The sequence below is a fragment of the Lipotes vexillifer genome, unplaced genomic scaffold (assembly GCF_000442215.2).
Source record: "Lipotes vexillifer unplaced genomic scaffold, Lipotes_vexillifer_v1.1 scaffold334, whole genome shotgun sequence".
In the NCBI taxonomy this organism is placed as follows: Eukaryota; Metazoa; Chordata; class Mammalia; order Artiodactyla; family Lipotidae; genus Lipotes; species Lipotes vexillifer.
Genome location: NW_006799673.1, coordinates 171,738 through 189,574, shown reverse-complemented (window position 1 = coordinate 189,574; position 17,837 = coordinate 171,738). Strand labels below are relative to the sequence as shown.

Here is a 17,837-nt window from a genome sequence, read left to right as displayed (position 1 = left end):
AAGAGTGCTATTTTCAACTTCAAGGAGTCTTTTTTTACTTGTTTTCTGTGAACTCATGATATGAAAGTTTGTCATGCAAACTTAGAAGTATTGTCTTTCCATTTTCAGTAAATAGATCTAATTGCCAGTCAGTGCTAACATCCAGTTGTTATGATCACACCTAAAATCAAAGCAGCTCGTTTTAATAACTTGTGCAGCCTTATTGGGAGCTAGTGTAGGACTTTGTTTTAGTCCTTTTGAAATATTTAGCATAACTTGGCAACTCCATTACTCCTTTTATGGACTTCTTGGCATTTGGGAACTCTTGGTAGGGAATTACTGTTTTAGAGTGAGAAATCCCCCCCAGGAAGTAAATTAGCTGGTAAACAAATAAAACCTCATAGTGCTTTATTATTTGTGTAGCATAAATCATTACTCTTTCTGCCTGAGTGGCTATTTGCCAGGCTATTTGTGGTGGAACATTTTTTAAATTAAATTTCTATTCATCATTGCCAAAAAGGTTACCCCCCTCCCCACCCTAACAGCAAGATACTAAATTAAAAATGTTAGAGCTGAGAGTTTAGGAGACGGAAAAAAATTTAGTCTTTAGTCATTGGGACCTTAAGCAAATTACTACTTTCACTGTATTTTTCTATAAAATAGATAATACTTTTTGCCCCACATGAGAGCATATATAGGAAAGCTCTTTAACATTGATAATGATCTCTACAAATATAAAAGTGATGGTGTCATTAGCAGCTGAATAACACTTTTGAAAATGCTTTTTAATAGCTTTTCATGGGAAATAAACCACTGCTGTTAATTTCTTAATTTTTCTTGTTTCTAGTCTTTACATTGATAAAAAGTAGCCCAGAGAAAGTTATACAAAGGAAAATAACAAAACTTGACTAAAGAGCCCAAGACCTTTTCTTTGGTCTGCTCTCCTGGGACAGATTACTTTTCCAAATTGAACTCCTGGAGAATCTTTTGGAAGTATCACAGCTGTCATGTTAAGCACCTCAGTGGTACTTTCAGTCCAGAGGAATCATTGTTTCCATTCATTTGACCAATTTATAATATAGAGTCAAATTCCTAGTTGGTATCTCTCTTCCCTCATCCCCATTTTTATGCCCTTCCTTGAAAGGAACAGATACATGAAGAGAGGAGACTTAGATTTCCATTTTGTGAATGGTGTATCCTTTAGTAACTTGTTTTTTTTCGTTGTTGTTGTTAAACTTCCTTAGGCCTGGAAAAGGATAGTATTAGATAAATGTCAGCTAGTTGAGGGGTGGGGAATTGAATTTAGTGGGGAATTGAATTTAAATAGTCCCTGCCAAATAAAGCATTACTGGAGAGCCAGAGTGGTGAAGCAGAGGTCCCTTTTTCCAAGGCCATTGTAATAGTGTTCTGTGTTCTCTTCTGAAAGATCATTCTGAAAGACAAAGCGGACTCAGAACCAAGGAAACCAGTGGTTTCTGCAGATTAGGTGGTTTGAATTCTCTTCAGCACTTTTGTTTTCTCTGTCTCAGTGCCTTTAGAATGATGTTTTGATTAGCTGTAATTTGCTATTCAAACAAACACTTAGGAATTTTTTTCAGATCACAGGGGTATATATGCATTTTTCTTTTACCAAATGTTAGTGTTTTTACTCTGCTTCTCTGGGCTCTGGTCATGTTAGATATTTAGTTGTATGTTGTTTACTTGTAAAATGATTATCAGGGAGCAGTCTCTTTTTCTTCTTTTTTTTGGGTAGCTTTTTTATGTTGTCAGGTCATTTAGAATTTTATTAAGCTACCATATGGTAATTCTGTCAGTTTATTTCATTCTCCATCCCACATTTATTGAACAGCAAAGTGTGAAAATAGAGTGTCCCATAGCTGTTCTCCAGAAGAATTAAAACTGTTATACCTTTGAACCTTCAACAAGAAGTATGTGTATCAATTTTCAAAAAAAGGATACAGCCATCTCCAAGGATTTCATGTCATTTGGAAAAATGCCAGAAACTGAGCATTCTGGCAGGCAGTTTTGCTGGCTGCTGCTTGATATAGAGCCACACATCAGTCTCTTAGTGGATTTATGTGGAAAAATAGCTAAAGAAAGCTATTTCTGAGCAAGACAAACTCCTTAGGCAATAACAAGCAAAGAGGTTGGTTTGATTAACCTTGAGTTATGTTGCCTTAGATTAGGACAGCACAACATTTTATGGTGGCAGTGGCCGTGGTGGTGAACTTCTTTGAAATTTGTCCACTTATGGTAACCTTTATGGTGGTGGTCATGGACAACCTCATCCTTCAAGCCTTCAAATCACTATAAAACTAATAGTAGAATTGAGGAAAAAACAGGGTCCCTGAGTAATTAGATGCTTAGATAATTGTCTAAAATTTTCATAACTGGCCAGAAAGAGAGGTGTTAGAAGCACTTAAACATTTAATGTAAGGAAAGCTGCTTGAACTTACACTGGGATTTTAGAGCACCATCTGTTGTTTAAAAATTGTATATCATGGGTCATTTTAAAGAGAAATAGTAAGGAAACTATCTTTTCAAGATAGATACAAAGCTTAGTTGTTAACCTTGTAAAAATTTAAAAGCTTGAGGTATATGAGAGGTTGAAAGCATTAATGCTTAGTTTTAAATATTGGTGATAATTTTAGATGCCTTTCAAGGTATGTAGATTGTCTTCTAAATATTACACTGAACAAGCCTTGACCATGATGTGAAATTTGTGCTGAAGATTCAGTTTCCAGAGGTGGTGGTAGTGGATATTTTATAATGTGGAAAATAAGACATTTAAGAAGTCTAAAAACAGGATAAGCAAAACTAGAAAAAAAAATCACCTGTAATTCTACCACTCAGAAGACACCACTGTCAAAATTATGGTACATATCTTGTCATCTGGTCATCTTTTTTCTCTTATGTTTATGTAGATTCCCTCTCCCTTTTGAAAAAATCAGGTTATTTTGTTATCTGATTTTTCACTCAGAAATATTGTAGACCTTTGTCATAAACTTATTCCTCCAGTGTCTTCAGTTATCATGTGCTGTTCTGTTACATGACTATAGCATTGAGTCAGTTGTGTCTGCTACTATTGGTGGTTTCTGTTTTCTTCTATTTTAAGTAATGCTTTGAGCATTAATAGCTAGAGCTAAATCCTTGTGCATATAGGTAATACCCTTTGAAATTTTCCTAGAAGTGATAGCTTTCTGTTCTTGTTGATGAATTGGTTTTTGGAGCTGTTGTAACAAATTATATTGTGTAGGAACTTTTTTTTTTCTTCCAGGTAGCAGCTTTTATTAGATTGGTGAAAACGTTAGCAGGTGTGAAGTGAAAGGGGCATTCTCACAGTCGTGGCACAAAGCATAGTATAAATATCTATGACCCTCTAGAAAACAGTTCGGTTTCTTTTAACCCTCTCTATTTTGGCAAGATATAGCTGGCTACCCCGGTTGGCCAACATTGTCCTTGTGATGCTGGATCTCCAAGAAAGACGGCTCTAGTCCCAGAGAAGACCCAGATTTGCCTGGTTTAGCTCATCTGACAGCTAACCACTGGGAGTAGGATAGGCTGGTAGAGACCTGTGATCAGGTTTTGGGTCAAGGGAGGGAGGTAGGAAGATGGGAAGGAGATAGGACACTAACCTCAGTAGAACCACATTAATATAGAATGATAAAAGGATGTTTCTTCCAAGGAAGAAATTCTGAGAGCGAGGGGGAAAAAGGTTGGGAGATAGGGGGCAGGCAGCAGTTATCAAGGTTTTTTGGAGTCAAGACTCTTTTACACTATTAAAAATATATTGAGGTCCCAAGGAGCTTTTGTTTATGTAGGTTATCTATCAGTATTTATCATTAGAAATTAAAACAAATATTTAAAATATTCATTAAGATGAACTCATTACATGTTAATATAAATGTTTTTGTGGAAAATGACCTTATGCTCTAAACCAAAAAGTTTTAATGAGAATAGTGACACAATTTTACTTTTTTTTTTTTTTTTTGCCATACGCGGGCCTCTCACTGTTGTGGCCTCTCCCATTGCGGAGCACAGGCTCCGGACGCACAGGCTCAGCGGCCATGGCTCACGGGCCCAGCCGCTCAGCGGCATGGGGGATCTTCCTGGACCGGCACACGAACCCGTGTCCCCTGCATCAGCAGGCGGACTCTCAACCACTGCACCACCAGGGAAGCCCCACAGTTTTACATTTTTTGAGGTGAATCTCTTTGATGTCTGGTCTGTCATTTGCTTCTGCATTCAATCTGTGGTGATATGTTGTTCTGGTTGAAGTAATAGGAAGAAAATCCAGCCTCACACAGATACTTGGTTGGAAAAAGGAATATTGTAACAGCTATTTTAGATAGTTGTAGATATTATTTTTGGTACTCTACCCAAACTTGTTTTTTTCTTGAACTTTGAATGGATCTTTTACCCATGATATTATGACATCATACATTGGTCATTTGGAAAGTATTGGTTCACTGAAATCTTCTAAATGTTGATACATTTCGTTAGGTGACATGAAAACATTATATTCATTAATAGCACCATCAACCTCATCAGAATACTGTTAGGAAGCTGTCAGGCTCACAGTGGTGGATACAGGTTTTGCAAAATTCTAATTTTTGCTTGAAAGCTTGAATTTTATCATTACCAATAAATACTGTCCTGTGTTTTCCTTGAAATAACAGGCTGTCTTCATTCTTTTTGGAGAAAACATCTATCAAAAATCCAAGTTGGAATAACCATTGTTTGTCAGTCATTCTTTCAAGTGAAAATTGTGTCCTGTGAAAGTGGTTAGTTCAGCTCACAATTGTCATACAAGTGCTGTTTCTCATGTGTTCTGTAGGAGTGCTCATGTGTGCTTCACATTTCATCACTTGCAATATTAAAAAGACGTGAGGATTGAGATTTAGTAAAATAACTGCCTCATCACAGACATTCATAAGTGAAATGCCTTTTTTTTCTTTTAAACACCTTGAATGACTGGTGGTGAATACCATGTTTTCAAGTATAGTTTGGTGTCAACTGCCTTTATCTGTGCTAAGGTACCAGCAGTTAGTTTTACCCACCATTATGTCTGCACCATCGGTACAGATGTCAATGTGAAAAAGGCAATTAACATCTTAGTATTCTTGTAGAAATAGTTAGGACCTAGGAGTCCAAGGGCCCCACTTGAGAACTGTTAACATAGTTGCTTAGACCTAGTATATATCCTGTCTTCTTTTGTACAGGATTAGAAAAATATGGCATAGGTAGTAACTGATCTCAGTATTTGTTTTCTGTTTTTCTTTTTTTTGCAATTCTCATAATATGGTTTTGAGGGGTTTTAGTCCAGAGCAACAATTCATATATTTTCTTTTGTTTATGCAGAAGTTTAATCTACATAATGAAGCTGAGAATTTAGTGCTTTTTTTTTTCTTTTAAGGCTAAAGAAAATACAAATCTAAAACAATAAAAATGGTTTAGATGGTGTGTTCTCAAACTAGGCTGAAGAATTTAAAGAAAATGTAATAAGTAATTCTCTTTAAGATTAGCATTAATTTTGAAGACAGTCTGTTTACCTTTTAGCCTTAAAGAGGTTTGGGACACAGTAAGAGTTTGAGGAATGAGAATACAAAAATAATATATCCATTACTGAATGGATATAATGATGTCCTACTTCAGTACAGTTTTTCTTTCTTTAAAGAACGTTTTGTAAAATGCTTTAAAAATAATCAGTTTCTGTGGCTCCAACTATATTATAATTGAGATCAGAGTTCTCAAAGCAATGCTTCTTTAAACTGTTTCTTCAAAATTGTTGTTTCTCTATGACTAGAATCTAACTGTACCTAATACTAATAATAATGGCTTTTCCCTAATATATAATAGAAAACAGTACAAATGAACAGAGTAAATGTCTGTTATTAGGTAGAAACATGTCATGCTTAGTTCATTAACTTTTAAAAATCAACACATAATAATTGTGCTTTTAAAAATTTATATGTAGTAATAGCATTTCTTGGTAATAGTTTGTGTGATGGAATAAAATATTGGCATTTTATGGTGTTTGAATTAGTTACATATTGCTCTGCAACAAGTTTAGCAGCTTAAAACAAAATTACTTCACAGTTTCTACGGGTCAAGAATCTGTGCATGACTTACTTGGGTTCCCTGGCTCAGGGTCTCTGACAAGGCAGTCAGGGTGTTGGCTGATGCTGCAGTCAACTCAAGGCTGGACAGGGAGAGGCTCTGCCTCCAACTCATTCATGCAGTTGTTGGTAGGATTCATCTCCTCAGGCTGTTGGTCTGAGGACCTCAGATTTTAGCTGGCTCTTGGTCAGAGGCCTCTCTCAATCCCTTGCCAAGTGGATTTGGGCCTCTCCGTAGGGAGCTGCTTCCATCAGGGGGAGCAAGTGAAAGAGCAGGGGAGGGTGAGCAAGACAGAACTTCTCCTCTTTTTGTAACGTAATTTCAGAGGTGACATCCATTATTTTTATTGTATTCTGTTTGTTAGAAGTGAGTCTTCAGGCCTAGGGGAGGGAATTACATTGTACAAGGGTGTGACTACCAGGAGGTTAAGATTATTGGAGCCATTTTAGAGGCAGCCTATTACAGTGTTCAAGAACATCATTGACCTGGATGAGCTGGAGCACACAGACAGTAGCTGTACAAGGAGAATGCCTGTCTCAGAGCCCAGCTCCCGTGGCTAGTGAGTACTGAATGTAGCCCTAAGACAGCTATGTTGCTGTCTGTTCTGCCTTTCTAACACCTTGCTGTATTTAAGAAGTAATCTTAACCTCATTTAAGAAATTTGTCCTTTAGAAGCCAGAGTCTTCCTTGCAATCTAAGAAGGGATGGGAAATTATTAGGAAAAAGGCAAAATTAAATGGGATTGATTTTTAGGGGCCAATTTTCTATTGGAGAGAAATCTCAAAGTAGCTTCTGTAATTACACTACTCAGAAGGCAAGTAGTATAGTGAGTAGAAGATTTAAAAAATCATTTTTAACATTTGTAAGGATTTAAAAACATGTGCCTAGATATGTATTCCTTTGCTGTATTTAAAAAAATTCAGTTAGATCTCATCTAGATAAATCTTAGAAATGTAGTTTTATATTAAAAGGCAAAAAGTAGTATGGTTTAACTCTGTAGACTACTTCAAGGTTGGGTTTTTTTAGTTTTTGCTTTTAATTTGTTTTTGATTTTTGAGGGATTTATTGTGATTCCAGATTTTAAAGCCCTTAAATATTAAAGCTGGTGAATCCAGGCCATGATAGACCTTTCTTTGTAAAGAAAGGAAGCCTGTCTTCCTTGGTGCTTGCATACTTTTGATGAAACATAACTTTTGCAGTGTATTCTCTTCTGTTTGTTTTAAATCATACTGCTTACTGGGTACAGTCCTTTTTTTTTTTTTTTTTTTTATTTAAACACTAATAAATTATGTAACATGGAACAGGAAAGATTAAACTGTAAAACGTAATTTTTATTTAAAAAAATCCATTAAAAATTTTGTTTCTCCACACATGGATTTTAACGTGTTACTTTTCTTTCCATGATATGCTTTACTTAAATTTGTGGTCATCTTGCCATTTAGTGGTGAGGTTTAATTGCATATCCAGGTTATCCTGTCTGTAAATGTGTTTAACGTAGGTGTCTCTATAACAGGAATCTTATCCATCTTCTTCACCAATATGGTTTGTGGACTCTGATGACCCAAATCTGACATCAGTTCTGGAACGTCTAGAAGACACTAAGAACAACAATTCGGTGAGAAAATAAGCCACACTACTTTTTGTTTCTTATGAACATATAGAATTTAAGTGTTAAGAGGTAATATGATATAGAAGCCTGATTAATGATTATTTGATAACCCGGTTTTTAGCTCCTTTAAGATTTCTTTTTTTTTTTTGTCCTTCATATTCTACTGTTTAATACCTGGTTTTTCATTTTTATTCCCCATAGGTATAGTCTTAATTTAGATCAGGAATTAGGTGGTCTCTTTTCCATGAATCCTAATCATTAAACTAAGCAGGCCTTTTTGGTTGGGACCACTAGCTAAGGTAGGAAGTAGAAAGAGGGAAAAAGACCAAGGTAGATGTGAGGGGGAAATAATGACAGAATGACACCAATTGCTGTTTCTGTCAAGAGTCTATAACTCTGAGGTAAAAGTCAAAGGTATATAAATAAAAAGTTATTTTCTAATATATAAAACAATCTGACTTTCCATTTTAGGAACCTGGTTTCTTTGATTATCAAACTATAAGTGACCATTGTGAGAGAACTAATAAAATTAAAAACAACAAAAAAAGGAAAATAGAAATCTTATTTTCTCTACCTGATACAGCCATTGTTGACATGATGGCTATTTTTTATCGGTATTTTTTTCCCTTGCTAGTAAAATACACATACTCTTACAGATATGTTTAAATAGTTGAGGTTATGTTTTGTATAATTTAAATGCTTTTTTAAAGTTAACATTATCATTACATTTTTCCACGATGTGACAAAGTCCTTACAGAAAAATACCAATTATTATTTGCAGGTGACATGATTGTTTACCTTAAAAAAAGAAATCCAAAGGAGTCAGCTGAAAAAGCAATTTTTAAGATGACTGGTTAAAAGTTCTATTATATAAAAATCAAGTTTTCCCAAATATCAGCTATAATCAGAAAATATGGTGGGCAAGTATTTTATTGTCAACTCTAATTAAATTTAAAAAATTAAATACCTAGGAATAAGGTTAGGTGTGCAGGTTTTGTATCAAGAAAACTACAAAAATTTGTTGAGTAAAATGAAAGACTTGAGTACTGTGTTCCTAGATGGGCAGACTCCATATTATAAATATGTCAGTTATCTGTATAGCTTCATGTTAGTTTATAAATTGAATGCAATTCCAGTAAAAATCCCAACAGATTTATTTTTGGGACTTAACAAGTGACTCTAAAGTTTTTGAAGAGTAAATAATCAAAAACAATAATGGAGTTGAAAAAAAATGAGAGACATGTCTGACCAGATATTGAATAAAATAAAAGAGTACTGGCACCGAGCTGGACAGGTAAAGGCAGTTAGAAGTTTAGAAACAGAGTCATGCAATTGAGAATTTAGAATGAGTTAAATTGAACTAAAATACTCAATAAGGAAAGGATAGATTATTCTATTAATAATAAATAGGAGAACTAATGATTTGGGGAATTTAGAGACTTACCTCAGATTTTTGTCACCATAAGTTAGAGGTGGTTTAAGCACATGTATTCTTAAAATTAAGAACAGAAGAACATGGGTTTATAGAGTATTATAAGAGTAATAAGAGAGCCATGAAAGTTAGAGGAAAAAATTAAAAGCTAGACAGACACATGTTCACGTCTCCAGCAGGGGAGGGGCAACAGGACAGGTAAAGAGGGATAGACTTAGCTCCCTTACTGCTTAGGAGGTTGCCTCTAAAGATCTAAAGGTGTAAGTTTTGTAATAGTAGAAAGGAGTGGGGTTATTTTTTCATGTCTAAAGTATCCATCAAAAAAATGCTCATAAAGTAAATTGACATAGGATATAAAATGGGATCCAATTTTATAAATAAATATTTACATAAAAGAAAAAAGCCAAAACTCACGCTTCACTCTTTCTTATACTCTCTGCCAGTTATTTTATAACCTAGTTTCTTGAATAAGAATAAGCTGTATTTCCTCACCTTTAATTCATTTAATTCATTATAGTCTGGATTCTGCCATCTTTGTTGTACTAAAATTTTTACTTCTAGTTGCCAAATCCAGGACTTCTTTTTTAGTCCTAAAGTTTCTGCAGCATTTTGATACTGTTGATTCTTTCCTTATTGAAACATTCCTCCATTCAACAAACACATATTCCTTATTGTCCACCAATAAAGAGCTGGTTAAATAAAAATTACTGTATAGTTTTAGGATAGAATATCATGTTGAAGTTAAGAAGAATGCAGCCAGTCTTTCCACAAAAGCACATACAATGTTCCAAGATATACTAAGGTGAAAAAGCAGGGCATAGCATATTGTCTATAATCTGGCTCCTTTAGTATACGAAGTAAAGAAATAAATATATATATATCTATGTTGGATTATACATACCTTTTTTTTTTCACCTGGGTGGATACAGGAAACTATTAGTAGTAGAACGCAGAAAAGTATTTTTTAAAAAATTGGCTTCTATGCCAGGCTTTGTGGTAAGTGGTGGGTATAAAAGACAAGTCATATCCCTGTCCTCTGGGAACTGATAATCTGATGAGGATTTCCATCAGATCACTGTGTCCTGTTTTTATCTCTTATTATTGCCTTGCCTTGGTTTCCTCTGAGCTCTTATTCCTTGGTCTGCCTCTTCTCATTCTGTGCTTTCCCTGAGTAATCTCTTCTACCCGCAGTACTTAAATCATGGCCTATATTCCAGTGATTCCTAAATCTGTATCTCTAGATAAAATTTATCTCCTGAGTTTGAAACCCATTATCTGTCTATATATCACGTAGATCCAGGGAATCTTACTCAGATGTGCTGTGGCTGTTCAAAATGATTACATCTAAATTTAAACTCATCTACCTCTTAGTATTCCACCTCCCGCATCATGTTTCCCCTCAAAAATTCTCTCTGTGATTGTGAATGGGGCAAAATGAAATAATGAAACTTGTTACCCATGTCTGAAGCTGGGAACTATCTTAGAGTTCTTTTTTATACCAGTGTTTCCTGACTCCCACCCCCTCAACGCCAGACTATCTAGTAAATTTCTAAGACCTGTCCATCTCCCTTCTATAAGTATTTCTTAAGTTCTTCCCCATGGTCTTAGTTACTTCCTTCGATCCCTCACACACTTTTTTGGGTGGAGTGTGAAGTTGAAATTCCTGGAAGCTGTGCTGCCCTGTTTCTTACTGCTTGGTGCATCTCCACCACGCTGCTGTCTTTCCCACAGAGTTGCTACCGTAACTCTTCCTGTACCAGGGGTTGGAGTGTCGGGTCTGTGTCCAGCTCACCCTGCCTCGTCTTTGTTATGTACTGAGCACAAAACAGAGCTTATTGGATGGATAACAAATCCACGGTGGGGCTTTGCTGCTTTTTAAGCTTGAGGATATTTTTTTATACTAATTTAGTGCTCAACTTTCCTCATTTTTACTTGCTGCATTGTCCACTTTGGAAAGGCTTGTTCTTTGCTTTGTTTAACCCATTCTAATTCTGTGTCTGTTTTCCTCAGTCCTTCATAAACCTGTTCCTTTCTCTTCATCTCTTTTCTTGGTTAGAGACATCCAGGAAATTGTTCCTGACCAAGTGAAGTAAGTTGCCTTACTTGCTGCCAATCATGGCTACTGATAGTGACCATTCTTCTTAAATCATAATTCTAAACTTATACATTGAAAACCATTTTTTAAACAATGAAAAACATGTTTGTGCACATAATTTACCTTGCTTACTTAAAGTAAATATGCTTAAAAATCTGGGTTTAAAAATGGAAACGAGTTATTCAGTTTTCCTAGTAAGGTCTTTTTTTGTTTGTTTGTTAGACAAACACTTAAGAGCCTACTAAATGTCAAGTGTTTTCACAGAAGAGTTCATTTAATTTTTACCCTTATGAGAAGGTTTTAATTTCCTTGTTTTATAGATGGGGAGACTCAAAACTCAGGGCATTAGATACTGTATCCAAGGTCACCTGGATTCCAAGACTCTGTCCGCTAGACCACATTTGCCTCTACTTTCAAATGAATGACTGTGAAATATATAATTTTATAAACCATGTGCAGCAACACTGCCTCTGTTTTTTGTAGCCTCATTAATGTATTAATGTACTCTTGTAAGTTACTAAGAAAAGAAGTTAACAACTGAAAATTAGACAATGTCTGGAGCTCCCCTTCCTCTGCCATTTTGTTGATGTCATTCTGCTAGGTATCAGTTGTAGGGATTGCACTAAAGCCATAGTAACTTTCTTACACTAGCAGCCCCTAAAATATTTTTTAAAGACTGTTATTTTATCTGTAGGATGTAATTGAGCAGCAATAAACTTTTCTCATTTCCTACTGGATTAGTTACAGTAGTTATAGTGTTATTCATGTCTCTAAGGGCTCTTTAACATAATGCTTATTTACTGAAATGTGTTTTGTAGCTTCGTCAGCAGTTGAAGTGGTTGATATGTGAACTCTGCAGATTATATAACCTTCCTAAGCACCTGGATGTTGAGATGCTAGATCAACCACTACCCACGGGTCAGGTAAAGTAAAAATTCTCTAGTGTTCAAGAGCTAAAATAAATTGTCTCAAGCACAAGTAAAACTAGGATGATTTCTCATTATTATACAACTTATTTAGAACTTAGTTTTTGTTTTCCTGTTGAATTGTTTTGTTTGTTTTAGGTACTAAAAATAACCTTTTCATTCTTGGGAGCTGCTCTTATTTACTATGACAGGCAAACAGTTGCCCCCTCCCTACCACTACCTTTTTGTTGTTAATGTTCCTGGTTTCCATAACTGTTCCTTGCTTCTGCAGTTGTTTGCTTTTGTTTATTCACTTACCTTCACCTGGAATGCCATCTCTCTATACCCATTTGTGCTTCTTAAGTCCTAACTCAAATGCTATCTCCTCCAAGCAGCAGAAATACCCACTAGCTCACCACCATTTCTAACCTCTCTGGATTTCTGGATTTACCTATTTAGGCATAATTTATTGATTTGTACTATAATAAAGATTTAGCTTTTATACCACCCACTTACCCACCCACCTCACCTTCCTAAAACATCATTATATTTAGTCATATGGATAATCACCACTTATCATTAGGACTTTGTAGTGTAGAGTTTTATATTTCCTCTGTACAGTTTTTTGTTTTGCAATGTCTTCCTTATAATAATAATTCTTAGTTTAAAAAAGTTATGTTCTGTCTCTTTTCTATGACATCTCCCTCTCTTCTGGAACCTTTGGCTCTTCTGCACCAGTCTTGGCAGGTTGTTTTCTGGGCTTGCTATTAAGCTGTCATATTGAAATTTTTCTTGTCTCCTCTGCTGGAGTAGTAGATCCACTGTTTCCAGATTTTATGTCTTCTTTCTTGGCTTACCTTTTCTCATTTTGCCTGAGTAAAATGATTTTACGCAAGTAAAATCTTAAAAAAACGTCAAGGGGTAGTACATTTTCTGAGTTCTAACTTCTTAAAAAAATATATGTATATGTATGTGTATATATATATATATATATATATATATATATATATATATATATATATATATATATATATATATATATAGCCAGACCACCATGGGTTTAATCTTGGTTTAATTACCTAATTAGCTTGGGCTAATTACCTAGCAATATGTACATCAGTTTCCCATTTGCAAAATGGGGAAATGGTAGTAATACCTATATTTGGGGAGAGCTATAAAGATTAAATGAGTTGGTGCATGTAAATCATTTAGAGCAGTTCCTGATGCATAGTAAATGCCCAATAAATGGTAACTGCCTTCACTTGACTGATAGTGTGGTTGAATATATAATTCTAAGTTGAGAATAATTTTCCCTGAGAATAAATGGTAACTGCTGTTGTCTTCTAGTCAATGGTATTGTTGAAGCCTGATGCCATTCTGAGTCTTAGTCATCTCTGTGCGACTTCGAGAAGCTTTTAGGACTTTGTTCTTTCCCTGCTGTTCTGAAATATCACAGTGGTGTACTGAGTTTTTTTGTTTGTTTGTTTGTTTGTTTTTCCTTTTTTTTTTGGGTACTCTGTGGATGGACCTTCTCAAATTTGTATTCTTGAATCTTTCTTCTTGGGTAAATGTTCTTATATTTTTTTCTGTGGTAACTTTCTCCTTTCCATTCTTTATTTGTTCATTTTGGAATGCCTACTAATAGGATTTTAGACCTCCTCACTTGAGTCTTTGTATCTCTTATTATCACTGTATTCTGTCTCTGTTTTAATTTCAAATTCTGGAACATTTTTCTTATCTTTCAACTTCTGGAAATTTTACTTGAACAGTCATAACTTTAAGTTTTATTTTGGTTATTTATTGCTGCTTAACCAGTTACCTTAGAACTTAATGGCTTAAAACAACAATTCTATCTAGCACGACTGTGTGAGTTGGTTAGGCTTAGCTGGACAGTTTTTCTGCTGACTTCACTGTGCAGTCAAATAGTGGCTGGGACTGGTAGTTATTTGGACACATGACTGCACTGAAATGTCCAGCATGGCTTCTTCATTCACATGTCTGGTGCCTTGCTGTTTCCTCACATGGCCCTTCTTTCCACATTACATCTTCTCATTCCAGGGTCTCTTTACGTGGCTTCTCTTTATTTAGGAAGGTAGTCAGAATTTTTATTTTTGGCTTCTAAGAGCACAAAAGTGGAAGCTGCCAGGCTTTCTTAAGGTTTAGATCTGAAACTGGCCCAGTGTCATTTCTACCATGTTTATTGGTTTAAAGCAAGTCACAGGGCCAGCCCATATGGTGGGAAGGGTCCATATAAGGGATGAATGCTGGGAGGTGTCGTTCATTGTGGGTCCTCTCCAAAGATGAACCATAAGTTCTTGTTCTCTGATTATTCCTTATTGATAGCATTGTGTTTTTGTTTTTATCAATGTAATATATTCATGAGTGTCTTTAAGGAGTTACTTTGATACTCTCCCTCAAGCATCTCTATTTTTCTTTAATAAGTTTAATAAGTCTTTAATAATTTTTTTTTAGTTTATCTTGGTCTTTTTTTTCTTTCTGAAGACTTTCCTCATATACCTATTTATTCTCTGTTGCTTATTCATGTTTTTTCCTTCTTTTTCTTCATTCATATTTGAGAGAGGTGTACTGAAAGGCTTGGGAGTTCTTTGTTGCCAAGACTTGTCAACTGATCGCTTTTAGGAGGAATTTAAGCTGACTTCAACCCCCTATCCCCCACCCCCTATCTCCTGGCATAGTCATAAATGATGGCTGGAACTATTAGGTTTCTCTGGACATGAAACCTTATAATCTCTTGCTTGAGGTAGATGTGTATGCCTGAGTTTTGCTTAAGGAGAGCAGTGTGTTTTGGTGGCTGGACAGTTTGTTCTGTATATAGGCTTTCAGTTAATGTACATTTTCAATCCTATCCATCACTCCTGCTGTCGAATGTACCTGGTGTCTGAGTCTAGAGCCTCTCCAGGGTGCTGTGGGACAAATTAGCCACCTGATTATCCCCTATCCTATGGCTTTACTTGTTTGCTCCATTAATTACCATTCTTCCATTCACTGTCATCTTCTAGCATGAGTGAATTCTTTTTTTCTGCTGGTAGCCCCCTTTTATTTTTTGTTACCATTGTGTGTTTGTACAGTGTTTATTCTTCATCATATGTCTTCATTGTAATTCTAGTGGAGCCTCAGGAAAGAGATGGGAGAAGAATATATTTTATGTTCAATCTGCTTCTTTAGAATATTTGCAACTTAGGTTTTTAACTTAATATATCGTGGACACAGTACATATAGATCTACCTTGTTTTTCACGACTGCATATAATTCCATTCACAAGATATAACTTGTGAATTACATGAAGAAATTTCCTAATTTTGAGTCATCCTTGCATTCCCATAATAAACGTTCGGCACCTACATAGGTTGGTAGTTGGGGGTGGAACACAATAGATATGATACTTTATTTTTGGATTTTTCTACTTTAATTGAGATTGTAATATAGTCTGTTTCCTTTTAAGCTCTTCTTGTTTCATTTTGGTATCAGGGTATAAGCAGTCTCATGACTTGGGAAGCTTTGTGTTATTTTTTTATTTTTACTTTTTGCGGTACGCGGGCCTCTCACTGTTGTGGCCTCTCCCGTTGTGGAGCACAGGCTCCAGACTCACAGGCCCAGCGGCCATGGCTCACGGACCCAGCCCCTCCGCGGCATGTGGGATCTTCCCAGACCGGGGCACGAACCCGTGTCCCCTGCATCAGCAGGAGGACTCTCAACCACTGCGCCACCAGGGAAGCCCCAAGCCTTGTGTTTTTTTCCTAAGATCTAGAACAGTTTTAATTGTCACCTGGGGGCAGTTTTGCCTCCCATGGGACATTTGGAAGTATCTGGCGATATTTTGGATTGTCACAGCTGGCCGGTTGGAGGAGTGTGCTGTTGGCTTTTTGTGGGTAGACGGGATGTTACTAAACATCCTGCAATGTCAGGACAGTTCCCCACAACAAAGAATTATTTGGCCCCAAATATCAATAGTTCCAAGGTTGAGAAAGCCTGATTTAAACAAAGATCTGAACCTGATCCATTTTTCTCTTCTGTGTATTAGTCTATTTAGATTTTCCATTTTTTCTGTCAGTTTTAGTAATTTTAGGTTCTAAAAAATTGGTAACTTCATCTATACATTTGAAGCTGTTGCAAAGATGTGCAGAGTATTCACTTTTTGCATCATCTTCATCTGTGGTTATAATCCTGAAGTTTCCTTGATTACTTGTCAGAGGCTTGTCTGTTTTATTATAATGGTCTATTGAAAGAACTGGCCCTTAGTTTTATTTGTTAAATTGAATGTTTTTATTTTTCACTCCAGTCTTAATAATGTCTCCTTTTTCTTTTTTAGTTTACTGGATCAATATGATTTAAACTGCTTTTTTATCAAACATGTAAGCGTGTTTGTTTTCTTCCGAGTGCTGTTTGACTTTATTGCACAGGTTTTAAAATTTAGTATACTTATTTTCTAAATAGTTTGTGTTTTCTAAGTAGTTTGATTCCATCTCTTGTTCGTATCACTCTTATATTTTACAAGAAAAAGTTCGAAATAATATGTATTGAAAGCATATAGACATAAGTTTAGTATAAAAGTTATGGTGAATACCTGACAACTATACCACCTAGCCACCACCCAGGTAAAGAAATAGAACATTGCTGGCACTGCAGAGTCTTCTGCAGGCTCCTTTCAGATTATCATTCCCTTGTATGCTAATCCTCTCCTTACTTTTCTCTAGTCTTATCACTCATATATTCAACCCTGAACAATATGGTTTAGTGTTGCCTGCTGTTTGAGCTTCATATTAAGTTATACTATGTAGTCGTTCATGTTTGTCTTTGCTCACCATTGTGAGTATATTCATTTATACTGTGTGTAGCTGTAGTTCTTTTACATTGCTATATTTATTCCATTGTTTGAATGTACAATAACATACTTATCCATTTGTTGACTGACATTTGGGTTAATTCCAGTTTGCTATTAGGAACAGTGCTACCATGATCATTCTTGTCTGTAGTACATGGTACACCCGTGCAAGTATGTCTCTGGGCATGTATTTAAGAGTGGACTACTGGGGCATGAGGGTCCATTTCTTCTTAAATTCAAGAATTATTTAGAAAAAAATGTTTTTAGAGATTCTCAGACGGCTTTTGGGTTTTTCGTTTTTCACTGTGGTCAGAGAATATGGCCTGTAACCTTTCAGCTGCATTAGCAGCAATTGCTTAGACTTAACCATTGATGTTGCTGTTGTCTCCGCTTATTGCTGTTTCTTGTATTCCATGGTTGCCCCTTTCTGAAATATATCCCTGAATAATGTCTTTTTTTCTAGAAAGGATTTGTGGGGATGTGTATGAAGAGTGTTCCTTGAATACTGTGTCTGTTTTTATTATTCATTTAACAAGTATTTATTTGACTCTGTGTAAAGTACTCTATGTAAATGTTGAGGATCCAGTGCTGAACAAACACAGGTATGGCTCCCATCCTGATGGAACTAGATATCAAATTCTAAGTTCATAATTGAGTCTCTTCCAAGTTCTTTACACTTTTTTCTTCTGGTATTTGTTGTTACAGATGAAAAGGCTGATGCCTGTCTGATTCTTAGCTCTTTATATTTTTTCTTTCTGGAAGTTGGCATGGTTTTTTTCTTTAACTGTGAAGTATGGGGTTTTAATTTCCAACATTCCTTTGGGGCATTCAGAGCCACTTGCTATTATGAAGTC

The 17,837-nt window shown here is 35.7% G+C and overlaps 1 protein-coding gene across 2 annotated transcripts in view; it reads left to right on the top strand.

The window, feature by feature from the left end:
• UBE2Q2 (ubiquitin conjugating enzyme E2 Q2) overlaps positions 1 to 17,837 on the top strand; it is a 71,487-nt gene that overhangs the window by 3,775 nt on the left and 49,875 nt on the right. The window contains exons 2-3 of one of the 2 annotated variants that reach the window (XM_007471840.1): positions 7,613 to 7,714; positions 12,054 to 12,158. In XM_007471840.1, coding sequence (XP_007471902.1) covers positions 7,613 to 7,714; positions 12,054 to 12,158 — 207 coding nt within the window. The remainder of the gene's footprint in view (positions 1 to 7,612; positions 7,715 to 12,053; positions 12,159 to 17,837) is intronic. The other variant, XM_007471841.1, reaches the window with a different exon arrangement.